This window comes from Bombina bombina, chromosome 5 (genome assembly GCF_027579735.1).
Source record: "Bombina bombina isolate aBomBom1 chromosome 5, aBomBom1.pri, whole genome shotgun sequence".
Taxonomy (NCBI): domain Eukaryota; kingdom Metazoa; phylum Chordata; class Amphibia; order Anura; family Bombinatoridae; genus Bombina; species Bombina bombina.
The window spans coordinates 433,476,866-433,493,099 of NC_069503.1; the positions used below are offsets into that span (position 1 = coordinate 433,476,866).

General features: G+C 36.9%; 1 protein-coding gene across 1 annotated transcript in view; it reads left to right on the forward strand.

Annotated features, from left to right (window-relative positions):
- Positions 1 to 16,234, forward strand: part of COL6A6 (collagen type VI alpha 6 chain) — a 308,945-nt gene that overhangs the window by 152,255 nt on the left and 140,456 nt on the right. Inside the window, exons 21-23 of the mRNA XM_053715748.1 lie at positions 3,580 to 3,633; positions 5,590 to 5,625; positions 7,998 to 8,060. Of these exons, the coding sequence (XP_053571723.1) occupies positions 3,580 to 3,633; positions 5,590 to 5,625; positions 7,998 to 8,060 (153 nt within the window). The remainder of the gene's footprint in view (positions 1 to 3,579; positions 3,634 to 5,589; positions 5,626 to 7,997; positions 8,061 to 16,234) is intronic.

A 16,234-nucleotide genomic window follows, 5' to 3' on the forward strand; every position in this document is an offset into this window, starting at 1 on the left:
TCTTAGCACAGCTAGAAGGGACCCTAGTACCTTTGTGAAAATCCTTGGAGCAGTGGCTAATCCGAAAGGAAGCGCCACGAACTGGTAATGCTTGTCCAGGAATGCGAACCTTAGGAACCGATGATGTTCCTTGTGGATAGGAATATGTAGATACGCATCCTTTAAATCCACCGTGGTCATGAATTGACCTTCCTGGATGGAAGGAAGAATTGTTCGAATGGTTTCCATCTTGAACGATGGAACCTTGAGAAACTTGTTTAAGATCTTGAGATCTAAGATTGGTCTGAACGTTCCCTCTTTTTTGGGAACTATGAACAGATTGGAGTAGAACCCCATCCCTTGTTCTCCTAATGGAACAGGATGAATCACTCCCATTGTTAACAGGTCTTCTACACAATGTAAGAATGCCTGTCTTTTTATGTGGTCTGAAGACAACTGAGACCTGTGGAACCTCCCCCTTGGGGGAAGCCCCTTGAATTCCAGAAGATAACCTTGGGAGACTATTTCTAGTGTCCAAGGATCCAGAACATCTCTTGCCCAAGCCTGAGCGAAGAGAGAGAGTCTGCCCCCCACCAGATCCGGTCCCGGATCGGGGGCCAACATTTCATGCTGTCTTGGTAGCAGTGGCAGGTTTCTTGGCCTGCTTTCCCTTGTTCCAGCCTTGCATTGGTCTCCAAGCTTGCTTGGCTTGAGAAGTATTACCCTCTTGCTTAGAGGACGTAGCACTTTGGGCTGGTCCGTTTCTACGAAAGGGACGAAAATTAGGTTTATTTTTGGCCTTGAAAGGCCGATCCTGAGGAAGGGCATGGCCCTTACCCCCAGTGATATCAGAGATAATCTCTTTCAAGTCAGGGCCAAACAGCGTTTTCCCCTTGAAAGGAATGTTAAGTAGCTTGTTCTTGGAAGACGCATCAGCTGACCAAGATTTCAACCAAAGCGCTCTGCGCGCCACAATAGCAAACCCAGAATTCTTAGCCGCTAACCTAGCCAATTGCAAAGTGGCGTCTAGGGTGAAAGAATTAGCCAATTTGAGAGCATTGATTCTGTCCATAATCTCCTCATAAGGAGGAGAATCACTATCGACCGCCTTTACCAGCTCATCGAACCAGAAACATGCGGCTGTAGCGACAGGGACAATGCATGAAATTGGTTGTAGAAGGTAACCCTGCTGAACAAACATCTTTTTAAGTAAACCTTCTAATTTTTTATCCATAGGATCTTTGAAAGCACAACTATCTTCTATGGGTATAGTGGTGCGTTTGTTTAAAGTGGAAACCGCTCCCTCGACCTTGGGGACTGTCTGCCATAAGTCCTTTCTGGGGTCGACCATAGGAAACAATTTTTTAAATATGGGGGGAGGGACGAAAGGAATACCGGGCCTTTCCCATTCTTTATTTACAAAGTCCGCCACCCGCTTGGGTATAGGAAAAGCTTCTGGGAGCCCCGGGACCTCTAGGAACTTGTCCATTTTACATAGCTTCTCTGGGATGACCAAATTGTCACAATCATCCAGAGTGGATAATACCTCCTTAAGCAGAGCGCGGAGATGTTCCAACTTAAATTTAAACGTAATCACATCAGGTTCAGCTTGTTGAGAAATGTTCCCTGAATCTGTAATTTCTCCCTCAGACAAAACCTCCCTGGCCCCATCAGACTGGTTTAGGGGCCCTTCAGAACCATTATTATCAGCGTCGTCATGCTCTTCAGTATCTAAAACAGAGCAGTCGCGCTTACGCTGATAAGTGTGCATTTTGGCTAAAATGTTTTTGACAGAATTATCCATTACAGCCGTTAATTGTTGCATAGTAAGGAGTATTGGCGCGCTAGATGTACTAGGGGCCTCCTGAGTCGGCAAGACTCGTGTAGACGAAGGAGGGAATGATGCAGTACCATGCTTACTCCCCTCACTTGAGGAATCATCTTGGGCATCATTGTCATTGTCACATAAATCACATTTATTTAAATGAGAAGGAACTCTGGCTTCCCCACATTCAGAACACAGTCTATCTGGTAGTTCAGACATGTTAAACAGGCATAAACTTGATAACAAAGTACAAAAAACGTTTTAAAATAAAACCGTTACTGTCACTTTAAATTTTAAACTGAACACACTTTATTACTGCAATTGCGAAAAAATATGAAGGAATTGTTCAAAATTCACCAAAATTTCACCACAGCGTCTTAAAGCCTTAAAAGTATTGCACACCAAATTTGGAAGCTTTAACCCTTAAAATAACGGAACCGGAGCCGTTTTTAACTTTAACCCCTTTACAGTCCCTGGTATCTGCTTTGCTGAGACCCAACCAAGCCCAAAGGGGAATACGATACCAAATGACGCCTTCAGAAAGTCTTTTCTATGTATCAGAGCTCCTCACACATGCGACTGCATGTCATGCCTCTCAAAAACAAGTGCGCAACACCGGCGCGAAAATGAGGCTCTGCCTATGATTTGGGAAAGCCCCTAAAGAATAAGGTGTCTAAAAAAGTGCCTGCCGATATAATCTTATCAAAATACCCAGATTAAATGATTCCTCAAGGCTAAATATGTGTTAATAATGAATCGATTTAGCCCAGAAAAAGTCTACAGTCTTAATAAGCCCTTGTGAAGCCCTTATTTACTATCTTAATAAACATGGCTTACCGGATCCCATAGGGAAAATGACAGCTTCCAGCATTACATCGTCTTGTTAGAATGTGTCATACCTCAAGCAGCAAGAGACTGCTCACTGTTCCCCCAACTGAAGTTAATTCCTCTCAACAGTCCTGTGTGGAACAGCCATGGATTTTAGTAACGGTTGCTAAAATCATTTTCCTCATACAAACAGAAATCTTCATCTCTTTTCTGTTTCTGAGTAAATAGTACATACCAGCACTATTTTAAAATAACAAACTCTTGATTGAATAATAAAAACTACAGTTAAACACTAAAAAACTCTAAGCCATCTCCGTGGAGATGTTGCCTGTACAACGGCAAAGAGAATGACTGGGGTAGGCGGAGCCTAGGAGGGATCATGTGACCAGCTTTGCTGGGCTCTTTGCCATTTCCTGTTGGGGAAGAGAATATCCCACAAGTAAGGATGACGCCGTGGACCGGACACACCTATGTTGGAGAAATGTTGGTCTAACTCTCAACCAATGTTTCAGGTAATCTCACAAGCATCTTAATATTCAAGTGCAATGGCAAGATACACAAATATGGTGTCCTTGAGAAGTGTATAATAAAATTATATTCACTTTAGTAAGATGGTGATAATAGAGTACTTGTTAGATGTTAAAGTTATTTTGTTCATTACCTACATAAGTATGAATGAGTAACTTCAGATCCTAAAAGTGTATTTGCTATGGAAACATCATAAACAACCTTTAATTAATTAAGACCAGTTAAGAATGTTATCAGAGTGCTAGTTGTAATAAAAAAATAGAATGTAATTACTCTGTGATAAAATATCCACTCCCATTGTACACCTATATTATTTTAGTGTTTGAGCAATATATAGATGTGCAAACCCATTTCTCAAAATATATTATTAACCTTTGGTCAATACTGAATATTTATTATTTTTATATTTTACATTACAGGGTGAACAAGGAGCACAAGGACCTCCAGGAACACCTGGAGCCAGAGGAGGTGGAGTAAGTTCAGCTAGAATATTTAAATACTGGAATTTATTCCATTTTGTTTTAAAGCAAAATTGTAAGCAATTTTTTTAACATTCAGGATATTTTGTGGTTTTTTTTTTACAATCAGATTAACAATGTTATCTTGATTACTTGATAGCCCATTTGGATAATATCATGGTACACACATTTTTTTTTTAAAGTTTATATTTCCTCCAATGCTCAGCTCTCATTTAATTAATTGTGTCTTAGCTTAATACAATGTAAAAACAAGGAATAAAGATTTTTCTTTTGTTTGCTTGTGCTCTAGACCAACTGCTCTAAAGCCGAAGGTGTGTTAGAAATACTTCAAGGTTAAAAATAGCGAATAAATCAAACATCTTGAAAGGGACATGAAACCCTTTTTCTTTTGCTACTATAAATAATAGCACAAATAATTATGGGAATATTTTGAAAATATTTTAGCCAGTAACACAGTTTGCTTATTGTAGTCTAGATTACAAGTGGAGCGCAAAAATATTAGCGTACGGCACTCAATTTAAATCAATTTTGCACTTGTATTACAAGTTGAAAGTAAAAACTTAGCAAGAGAATGGAAGTCTCAGATGTGCCAACATCTGGTGATTGGATATAGCGCCTGTTCTAACTCCCTTGCCTCATAGACCTATTTGGGGCATGCTACAGAGGTCTCTGGCTTTCAAAACACGTTAACCTGAAGTTGCGCTATGAGTATATATATGAGTGCAATACTTTATTTAAATGTTTTACATGTGTTTTGTGATACTTATATTCTAGCCCTAACACTTTACTTCACATCTGCAAGTCTGCTATATAACAACACATTACTTTCAACTTGTAATATGATTTGAGATGGGTGATAGTGGTGGAAGTGAAATTTGCTTGGTAGAACTAATATTCTTGCGGACATTTGTTTTGGAGAATTGAATATTAATAAGAAAATTTGAATGTTATTTCCGGTTTTTGAATGTTCATAATTAAATTTAATATCCACATTCAAAATCTTGAATGTAACATTTGATTTAACAAATACTATTCAGAAAATCAATAGTTGCTGTGGTAGGGAATTTAGTAAATTGATACATAATAGAAACAAATTTATTAATATATTTTTTTCTAATTCGAATATTGCATAATTGTATTAAAATTATTTATTATTCTAAAAGCATATTACATTTTAAAAAAGCATTAGAAATACTATTTCTTTAAATTAATGATAGAATGCTGTACAAACATTTGAGATGCGAAACGAAACGGAAAAATGTGTTAAAATTAATTTAATTTTTTAAATGTTGCAAAACATTCACCCATCTCTAAATATGAGTGATGTTTAATGTAGTCTCAAGATCCATTGAAAGTATGGGGCGCACTAAAGGATTGTCGGCCGCGCTAAACATTCTCTGGTAATTCTGTTTTATCATGGACTTGTAATACCAGATTGCGTGCAAATCCTGTCACGGCCTAGCAATATTGATACTATCAATAGGCCTAAATTGGCAAAAATGAAAATAAATCTCAGTTTAATATTCATGTACATTAGCATGAAGACTATTGAATATAAGAGTGATCTAGGCAAATGTAATGACACCATTCAACTAATATGTTTGCTTTTTTTGGCAAGAGAAACATATACAGACTACATTTTGAATCAGTACGATCATAAATATAAAAATAAACAATGTTTCATGTACCCTGGAAAAATGTATAATGCAGTGGTTGTTTTTTCAAAGGAAAGTGATTTATCAGAAATATAATAACTATGCTTAATTTATATGTGCTTTCTTTTTTGGTGGAAAAATAAGCGAAAATGGTAATTCTAAGTTTCATAAAGTGAACTGAATTATAAAACATAAATAGTTATTACAAAGCTTTGTTTATGAATGGGTTATCATATTCTATTTTAATCACTGGTCATCAAAAGTAATGTTTTCTTTTTTCTTTTTTTTTTTAAAGAGAATCCAGGGTAAAAGAGGTCTTCCAGGCCCACAGGTAAATTTTATAACACATATGATTGCTAATAATTTAAAACCAGTATCACCAATGCTTATGGTAAATATTGTGTAATAAGGTATACTAACTGTGCACACAAAAACTAGATTATACAATAATTGTATAATCCCAACAATAGAATGGTAGTTAATACATTGTCATGCACTAAGACAAAAACAAACAATATAAGAAGTTATTACAATATAAGAAGAAAGAGCGCAATATAAATGATTAACAAAAAGATGTATTTAGTTAAATCATCAGATTTTAGTACATATTATAGTAAAGAATGCAATCAAATCTGTGGCCTTATAAAACAACATCTTCCTATCATGCACAGTGATCTTGCTTTGTCCAGGCTAGTAAAAGATGGCTGTAAATGTATTCCCCAAAAAGCTGGAACATTGTATCTCTATCAATGCTTCCCAAAATCCAACAGACTACTTGGTTGAAACAAAAAAGGGTTGTTTAAAATGTTGTGCTTCCAGATGTAAGACATGTACATACATTATTCAGGTGATAAATTCAAGTCCCAAGTTTTAAACCAAAAATTTTAATATTCGTTATTTAATCAATTGTAATACAATTGTTTATTGACATGCATGGGATGCAATAAACAGTTTACAGAGGTCCCTTAGGGACAGATTTTTGGAGCATATCAGGGCCATTGAGGACCCTTGATTCTAAGGAGCCTATTTATTAATGTGCGAGCGGACATGATACGATACATACGCTGTCTGCATTTATCATTGCACCAGCAGTTCTTGTGAACTGCTGGTGTAATGCCGCCCCCTGCAGATTCGCAGCCAATTGCCTGCTAGCAGGGGGTGTCAATCATACCCGATCGTCTTCGATCGGGTTGATTTCTGTCCACTGCCTCAGAGCAGGCGGACAAGTTATGGAGCAGCGGCCTTTAAACAAGGGGCATCAAGCTCTATTTGTAGCTTGATAATTCGGCCCCTTGAACTCCAATTGGTAGACATTTTAGGAATTTCCACAACTCAAACAGTTCATTACTAAGAGTACAGGGAATTTATTTTATTCCTTGGTATCCTAGAGGTGGAAACATAGAAGCCAAATTAGATGAGACCACGATACCTTTTGGCTTAAATTCTCAAATTTATGTGAACTTGTTTGTTAAAAATTTAAATTATGTGCAAAAATATACAGTAAAAAATTGAGATACAATTATGTAAATAAGTTAATATTATTCTTGATTTGCAAATAAGTGTATACTGATTGGTTGATTATTGTTATTAATAGCTGTTACCTAACCCATAAAAAACAATCAGTGAACAAGTGCCCTAGGGGCATGAAACGTGTCTGATGCCGTGGGGGTGTTGGATCCCCTTATACCTTGTTTTTAAACTGTCCACTGATTTTGCCTTGTATTATATTAAACATTTTTTTTCTAATACTGGACTGTGTTTTTTATCCATTGGAGTTCCCGGAATTTATGTGCTACTATTTAATTTTTCACGCCAGAGCATAGGGTGTTCTTCTTACGTTCACCCACCCACTCCATTCACAGCATGTGTTAGCACAGAAGACTGCTGCAGTTTGTACACTCGATTGGAGCATCCTGCTCAGTCTGTGTGACATACTAATTCACTATAATATTGCCATGCCTCCCCATATTGTTGTAACTCTTCACTAACTTGCAAAAGCCTCACTTTTAATTGGCTTTGGTCAAGGTGAAATTATCAAATTACCTGGACCTCATACTTTTATCTTCTACTAAAGTCCTGGCAGTTCTATTGTCTACACACTGGTGATAAACTCTTGCTCTAAAGTTTCAGTCTATTATATTTCGGTACCAGATTTCACAAGGCACTGACACAGGCATCCTACTAAAATGTGCTAGATAAGACCATGTTATTAATAATAATTAATAAAATAAAAAAAAGCTTTAGTGTTCCATATCTATATTGTATTATACAGTAATACAAGCCACCCATCACCACTAAAAGTTATGTTCAATTATATTGTATCTCAAAGAGTGGACAAGATAACAACAAGAATGTACAAAAAGGAGAAATGTGAATGACTTCTACAAATCAGCTACATATAAAATTAATGAGAAATAGAAGGTACATCTTAGGTTTTTAATCTTAAGTCAATTATTGAAACTGGGTCTTATACTAGTAAATGTCAAACAAACCAATACAAAAGCTCTAATTGTGTCCTGCCTTTTGGGGGGCCTCTTTTGTGGTGTGTTTAAAGAAGTTTACTGTGTCAGGTGATGTAGCATAGAAAATCAAGATGATCCTTTTTCTTTACAAGTTGGCCTCTCTTATATTTTTGAAAAAAGCTGTTTAAGAATGTGAATCTGTAGAAAACATGCTAAATTATTTCTTTTTTTTTGTCAACAGGGAATAAAAGGAGATCCTGGTGATGTTGGCCATCCAGGAGAAGAAGGACTCAGGGGACTTCAGGTAAACTGAAATGAGTATTAAGAAGATAAGCATTCGAAAAATACAGGTAATTTTAGATTTTCTTGAACAAACAGAATGCAATGCTGTTTTATTTTTGAGGTTTAACTTTAAAAATAAGCTAGGAAAAATTTGAATGAAATATATATTGGACATGCTAAGTCAGGTGTACTGAATATCCACAGCTTCTCAGCTTGCTGGCCACTGTCACACAGCATTTACCCAATGTATCTTCTAAAGAAGAGTGCATACACCAACCACAAGACTTGGAAGTGCAGTGATTTATCACTTTAAAAAGCTGCGTTTGTTTTTAAATCAATAAATCACTTCAGTGTACTATGGAGTTTACTAAAGTAGTACTTGGGTAGAAGAAATCATTTCTAACTTTTCATTTATATTGTTTTTAAATCTGGTCATATATTTTAAAATTGAAACAAATGAATGTGTTCCTGACTAAAATTAAACATTGGGCCTTGTATTTTGCATGAGATTGTGCTTACGTGAAAATCATACTATGAGTATGCTTCAAGCATCTGTGTGCTTTTATTACTAGTTAAACATAAAACTATTTCAGTCTAGGGTAAAATACCAAACTAAATTTTATTTTTCAATGTCAAGTTTGTACAATTTGAAATGGCAATAGCATTTGACATGTTTGAAACACAACATTTTAATTTCCAAAATAATAATTACACTTGTAAATTAATTATATATAGAAACACTATTGGATATATTTTTAAGCTGGGGCTTTATGGGTATATAATACATCTGTATATGATGTGTTATTGACATGTATTATGCTGTAAAATTAATAAATATACATTTTTTTTATTGCTTTGTTTAATGTAAAAAAACTTGGTTTTAAATGTTGTGATTAACAGTGTGGCGTATTAGAGACCAGTGTGTAGTTTATGTACATGTATAAGCAGTCACAGTGACTTTACCAGAGTGTTTCACTTTGGTTAATAATTCCAGAATGAATGTTTTTATCGCTCGATTACAAGGGTTAACCATGAACGTGAATTGTTAGAGTGAGTTAACACTTTGCACTCTAGTCATTGAAAGTATAATGAATATTAGTTATTACAAGCTGGCACAAGTGCAATAGCAATATTTTTTTTCCTGACCTACCTAGGAATTATGTTTGCCCTACTTGTGATTACAATTGTGCTCCAGCATTTTTAAAATATATATATATATATATATATATATATATATATATATATATATATCTTTAGTTTGCACATGTCAAATGAGACACTTTCCGCATTTACCACTGTCTGCTTGAATTGTAAAGATAGCTTATGGAGCTTGTTGTGCAGACATTTGATTCTCGACAACTTAGATCCCCATACAGCCTTCCTATTCAGGGTATACCTCTTGAGTTTTTTTCCCAAAGTGGTTTTGTGTGCAGTCAGGGTGTAGTTGATCCAGTACCATCTGACTTAATGATTATAAAGAGTGCTGAAATGTATCTGAATATCTTATGTTATGATCAAACATATTTGGATGTTTGATCAAATATCATGATCTTTATTGTGAGCCAAATATTTTTCTCTGGATTTGTATACTATGATATTTTTTTTTTATTTATTCTGTCTTCTAATTTAAATATTTAAAGATTTAATCTTCTATGGGTTGAACCATTTTTGCCTCTTATAGGCTTTCTATTTTTGATTACTATAATAATTTTTTAAGCCATTTTGTTCCTACGCTAATTAAAATATATATATTTCTCTTGCAAGATGTATCGAGTCCACGGGTTCATCCAATACTTGTGGGATATTCTCCTTCCCAACAGGAAGTGGTAAAGAGAGCACCCACAGCAGAGCTGTCTATATAGCTCCTCACCTAACTCCACCCCCCAGTCATTCTCTTTGCCGGCTCTAAGCAATAAGGAAGGGTAAAGTGATTGTGGTGACAAAATATTAGTTTTATTTTCTTCAAGCAAGAGTTTGTTATTTTAAATGGTACCGGTGTGTACTATTTACTCTCAAGCAGAAAAAAGATGAAGATTTCTGCCTGGAGGATGATGATCTTAGCATTTGTAACTAAGATCCACTGCTGTTCCCACAGAGGCTGAGGAGTGCAGGAAACTTCAGTTGAGGAACGGTTTGCAGGCTATGCTGCACTGAGGTATGTTCAGTAATTTTTTTCTAGAAAGACTGTGATATTTCAAGAAAAGGGCTGACATTATCCCCATGAGGGGAAGGGTAAGTTGTAATCAAACACTTATGGTAGTATTACAAGCTTGCATAAGGGCTAAGTTACTTTGCTGGTTGACACTTATATAATAGAGCAAACGTTTTTTTTGAGAAATTTGGTAAACGTTTTGGGACTTTTTATTGAGAGGGTTCATTTGGCTTATTTTGAGGTTTACATCCCACATGGCTGTTTTTAACACTTGAGGTGTTACTTTAAGGCCCAATAGACATTGCGCCTTAGATGCGCAGTTGTTTTTCATTCTGGACAGCAAGCTGCAACACAGGAGGGTCCTGACTCGATTTTGGGGCCAAAACGAAGCTTTATTCCCTCAAATTCAACCCCTAAGGGCAGGTAGGCACCACAGCAGAGCTGTGGCAAGGTGCTGACTGTGTATTTTCCAGTTTTTTACTCTTGTCAATCCGGTTTTGTTATTAAGGGGTTAATTTATTTTTTTACTAGTGGTGCAACCTTACTACATATACTGTAAAAATTTGAAGGATTTGTTGCATTTTTAAGCAGTTTTGCAGAACGTGTACATGTTTTTTTCTCTTAAAGGCATAGTACCGTTTTTTTTTAAATTGTTGTTTAACATTGAATAAAGTGTTTTCCAAGCTTGCTTGTCTCATTACTAGCCTGTTAAACATGTCTGACATCAAGGAAACTCCTTGTTCAATATGTTTAGAAGCCATTGTGGAACCCCCTCTTAGAATGTGTCCCAATTGTACTGATATGTCTATAAATTTTAAAGAGCATATTGTAGCGCTTAAAAATGTAGCGCTAGAGGATTCTCAGACAGAAAGAAATGAGGATATGCCATCTAGTTCTCCCCAAGTGTCTCAACCAGTAACGCCCGCACAAGTGACGCCAAGTACCTTTAGTGCGTCTACTTCATTTACCTTACAAGACATGGCAACAGTTATGAATTCTACCCTCACAGAGGTTTTATCTAAACTGCCTGGGTTGCAAGGGAAGTGTGATAGCTCTGGGTTAAGAACAAATGCTGAGCTTTCTGACGCTTTAGTAGCCGTATCCGATGTACCCTCACAATGTTCTGAATTAGGGGTACGGGATTTGCTGTCTGAGGGAGAGATTTCTAATTCAGGAAAGACGCTCCCTCAGACAGACTCTGATATGACGGCCTTTAAATTTAAGCTAGAACACCTCCGCTTGTTACTCAGGGAGGTATTGGCGACTCTGGATGATTGTGACCCTATTGTGGTTCCAGAGAAATTGTGTAAAATGGACATATACTTAGAGGTTCCTGTTTACACTGATGTTTTTCCAGTCCCTAAGAGGATTGCGGATATTGTTTCTAAGGAGTGGGATAGACCAGGTATACCGTTCGCTCCCCCTCCTACTTTTAAGAAAATGTTTCCCATATCTGACACCATGCGGGACTCGTGGCAGACGGTCCCTAAGGTGGAGGGAGCTATTTCTACACTAGCTAAGCGTACAACTATTAAAAAAAGGGAGAGATATAGGGGCGTTGTTACCAACTGAAGGGATCAGAATTAATTGTGAGGATACAAATTTCCCAAATATACAAAAAACAGATAATCAATAATAAAATATATTTCCAATGTTGGATACAATTGTAGAAACCACAAATCTAATATGTGGTAATATAAACCAGTGTGTAAATGTGAGGAATAAGAAAAGGCGCTTTAGCCAGTTATAGGGATCGTGACTTATCAGTGGTTATATATCAGTGTTTAATTTGACTTTAAGGATTACTTAGTGTATATGGTTGGCTATTTGCCTAAACTGTGCGGGGGATAATACGAATTAAAAAACAAATAAATTATGTGAGTCTATAATCTTTTTGAAGAACCCAATTGAAGTGCTGAGCCGCTGTTTAAGAAATTCATATGTGGATCTATTTATCAGTGAAAAAAACAGTGTTATGTGTAATGTTAAAATAAGTTCATAAGTGTATTGTTACAACATTAGAAAAATTATAATAAACTTCTAATATGCTGTGCCGGTGTACTTCAAATTACTAAAAACCTGTGTATAGGAAATAAATGTGTGAACTAAGAAAACAGAATTGCTTGAGAAGATAAAAATACAATTACATATGATTTATTAAAAGATATTAGTAAAAACAAATAATGAACATAAATTTATAATTACCAATTGGTATCTGATACGGCTGTGGGACGTCTCCCAAATAAAATATAAAAATAGGATAGAACTAATAAAATAATTTTCAATAGAAATGTTAAAAAACACTGAGAAATTTGAATATTGTACACAACCAGTAGAGATAGAGAATTATCTAGCTGTATATACACAGATTGGTTGACACTAAAGTTCGTATATTTCAGTGTGGAAACTTAAAATTATAAATCCGTTGTATAAAGTTACTTTTTATGTCCCAATAGTGACTTCAATTTACTACCAACTTTGTGTAACTACTTCATCTGAATAGAGAGCATTTCGTACTAAAATGATTCATATCGTAGTTTTTCCTTAGAGATTTGTATACTGCTCTTAGTGCTATGCACGCAGTGAAAAAATAACATATTAGAGTCCAGAGTTAAATGGGATTTGTTAAAAGCACACTTTTAGTCAAAGTTATCCGAGTATTTGGTTCAAAGCAGTTCTACTTACAGTTTTTTCTATTTTTGGACTGTAGTATCAAGTCTGCTTACTGTTTCACCGGAGTTCTCCCCACTCTGCTGTCTGTGCTCGGCGTCTGACGTCACACTCCCCCGTGGGAGGTCGTCTTCCGGAAAAAAAAAACGCTACTTTGTTTCATACAGTTGAAGTTTTATTTTCCATTTGAATGGTGATAAAAGATGACAACTGCACTTAGTGCTTATGCACGCAGTTATGATAAGACCTTACAGGTTTCCAAAGGATGGTCAAATGATGGTGTAGATAGAGAAATATATAACCCGGGTTATGTTGATTTAATCTGTATGTTCAGATTCTTGATGGTATAAGTTCATAGGTAAAGTGAGTCACACAGCTCGACACGTTTCGCTCTTTTCAGAGCTTTATCAAGATATCAGTGCCCTGGTCCTTCAACCTGGCCTATGTGTTTCCACCATTCCCTCTCCTTCCTCTTATGATTGCCAGAATCAAGCAGGAGAGAGCTTCTGTGATTTTGATAGCACCTGCGTGGCCACACAGGACTTGGTATGCAGACCTGGTGGACATGACCCACCATGGACTCTGCCGCTGAGGCAGGACCTTCTGATTCAAGGTCCATTCAAGCATCCAAACCTACTTTCTCTGCGTCTGACTGCTTGGAGATTGAACGCTTGATTTTAGCAAAGCGTGGTTTCTCTGAATCGGTTATTGATACCTTTATTCAGGCTCGAAAGCCTGTCACCAGACAAATCTATCATAAGATATGGCGTAAATATTTTTGCTGGTGTGATTCCAAGGGTTACTCATGGAGTAAGATCAGGATTCCTAGGTTATTATCTTTTCTCCAAGAAGGATTGGAGAAGGGATTATCAGCTAGTTCCTTAAAGGGACAAATATCTGCTTTTGTCTATCCTTTTTCACAAGTGTCTGGCAGATGTTCCAGACGTTCAGGCGTTTTGTCAGGCTTTAGTTAGAATCAAGCCTGTGTTTAAACCTGTTGCTCTGCCAGGGAGTTTAAATTTGGTTCTTAAAGTTCTTCAAGGGGTTCCATTTGAACCTATGCATTCCATAGATATTAAGCTCTTATCTTGGAAAGTTCTGTTTTTAGTAGCTATCTCTTCGGCTCAAAGAGTTTCTGAGTTATCTGCTTTACAGTGTGACTCACCTTATCTTGTTTTCCATGCGGATATGGTGGTTTTGCGTACCAAACCTGGATTTCTTCCTAAGGTTGTTTCTAATAGAGATATCAATCAGGAAATTGTTGTTCCTTCTCTGTGTCCTAATCTTTCTTCCAAGAAGGACCGTCTGTTGCACAACCTAGATGTGGTTTGTGCTTTAAAGTTCTACTTACAAGCGACTAAAGATTTCCGTCAAACATCTTCATTGTTTGTTGTCTATTCTGGAAAGCGGAGAGGTCAAAGTGCTACGGCAACCTCTCTTTCTTTTTGGCTGAAAAGCATCATCCGGTTGGCTTATAAGACTGCTGGCCAGCAGCCTCCTGAAAGGATTACTGCTCACTCTACTAGAGCGGTGGCTTTCACATGGGCTTTTAAAAATGAGGCTTCTGTTGAACAGATTTGTAAGGCGGCGACTTGGTCTTCGCTTCATACTTTTTCTAAATTCTACAAATTTGATACTTTTGCTTCTTCGGAGGCTATTTTTGGGAGAAAGGTTCTACAATCAGTGGTGCCTTCCGTTTAGGTACCTGTCTTGTCCTTCCCTTCATCCGTGTCTTAAAGCTTTGGTATTGGTATCCCACAAGTATTGGATGAATCCGTGGACTCGATACATCTTGCAAGACAAAACAAAATTTATGCTTACCTGATAAATTTCTTTCTCTTGCGATGTATCGAGTCCATGGCCCGCCCTGTCTATTTAAGACAGGTAGTATTTTTTATTATATAACTTCAGTCACCTGCTTTTTTCTTCCTAGCCTTCGGTCGAATGACTGGGGGGTGGAGTTAGGGGAGGAGCTATATAGAAAGCTCTGCTGAAAGTGCTCTCTTTGCCACTTCCTGTTGGGAAGGAGAATATCCCACAAGTATTGGATGAATCCGTGGACTCGATACATCGCAAGAGAAAGAAATTTATCAGGTAAGCATAAATTTTGTTATATATAAATATGTATATTTATTTATATGTATATATGTATATCTATATATGAAGAATGATAATAGCTATGACTGGAAATGTTACTACTTTACTAGCCCCAGGCTAAATTGAAGGGTAGGAGAAAGAAATAACAGTAACTGTGAGTTCTCTTTGTTCTTTGTGGGCTACAAGGTCCATAGTTGAAGCATCAAATGTGATTTGTCCTTAGGAATAAAACAATAATTCATCTAAAAGACAAACTGTGGTTGAGCATTGAGCAAGATTTGATGAATGCAAACAATTTAGATGATAAATGTTAGGGGCGCGATCCGATATCGATCGCAGTTTGCGGCGCAAGCGAGGGAACCGGCGTCGCCCGCAGTTTCAGCTCGCAACTCGAGCCATCCCATATAGGTCGCCGTCAGATGCTAACGTGCCGTAAGTCTCACAAACAAGCGATGTCCAGAAATCTGCGTAAGTACAAATTTCTGGCGTCGCCAGTGACTTGCGCCACGTTAGAAACTGCCGGCGCCTATAAAACCTGACTAAAGTTTAAAACACCCGCACTGTCTAACACGCCTCCCTAACATAGCCCGCACTGTCTAACACGCCTCCCTAACATAGCCCGCACTGTCTAACACGCCTCCCTAACATAGCCCGCACTGTCTAACCCTCTATCCGCTATCCCCCCTCACTAGCCTAACAATAAAAATGCTATTAACCCCTAAACCGCCGCTCCTTTACCCCGCCACAACCTAATAAAATTATTAACCCCTAAACCGCCGCTCCTTTACCCCCCGCAACCTAATAAAATTATTAACCCCTAAACCGCCGCTCCCGTACCCCGCCGCCAGCTATATTATATCTATAACCCCCTAAAGTGAGCCCCTAACACCGCCGCCATCTATATTAAAATTATTAACCCCTAATGTAAGCCCCTTACACCGCCGCCATCTCTATTAAAATGATTAACCCCTAATTTAATCTACCTACCCCGCCGCCAGCTATATTATCTATATTAACCCTAAGTATATTATAGTTAATATAGGTATTACATTATATATATTAACTATATTAACCCTAATTATATTAGGGTTAATATAGTTAATATAGTTACTATAGTATTTATATTAACTATATTAACTCTATCTAACCCTAACTAAATTTATATTAAATTAATCTAATTCATTTATAAACTAAAATATTCCTATTTAAATCTAAATACTTACCTATAAAATAAACCCTAAGATAGCTACAATATAATTAATAATTACATTGTAGCT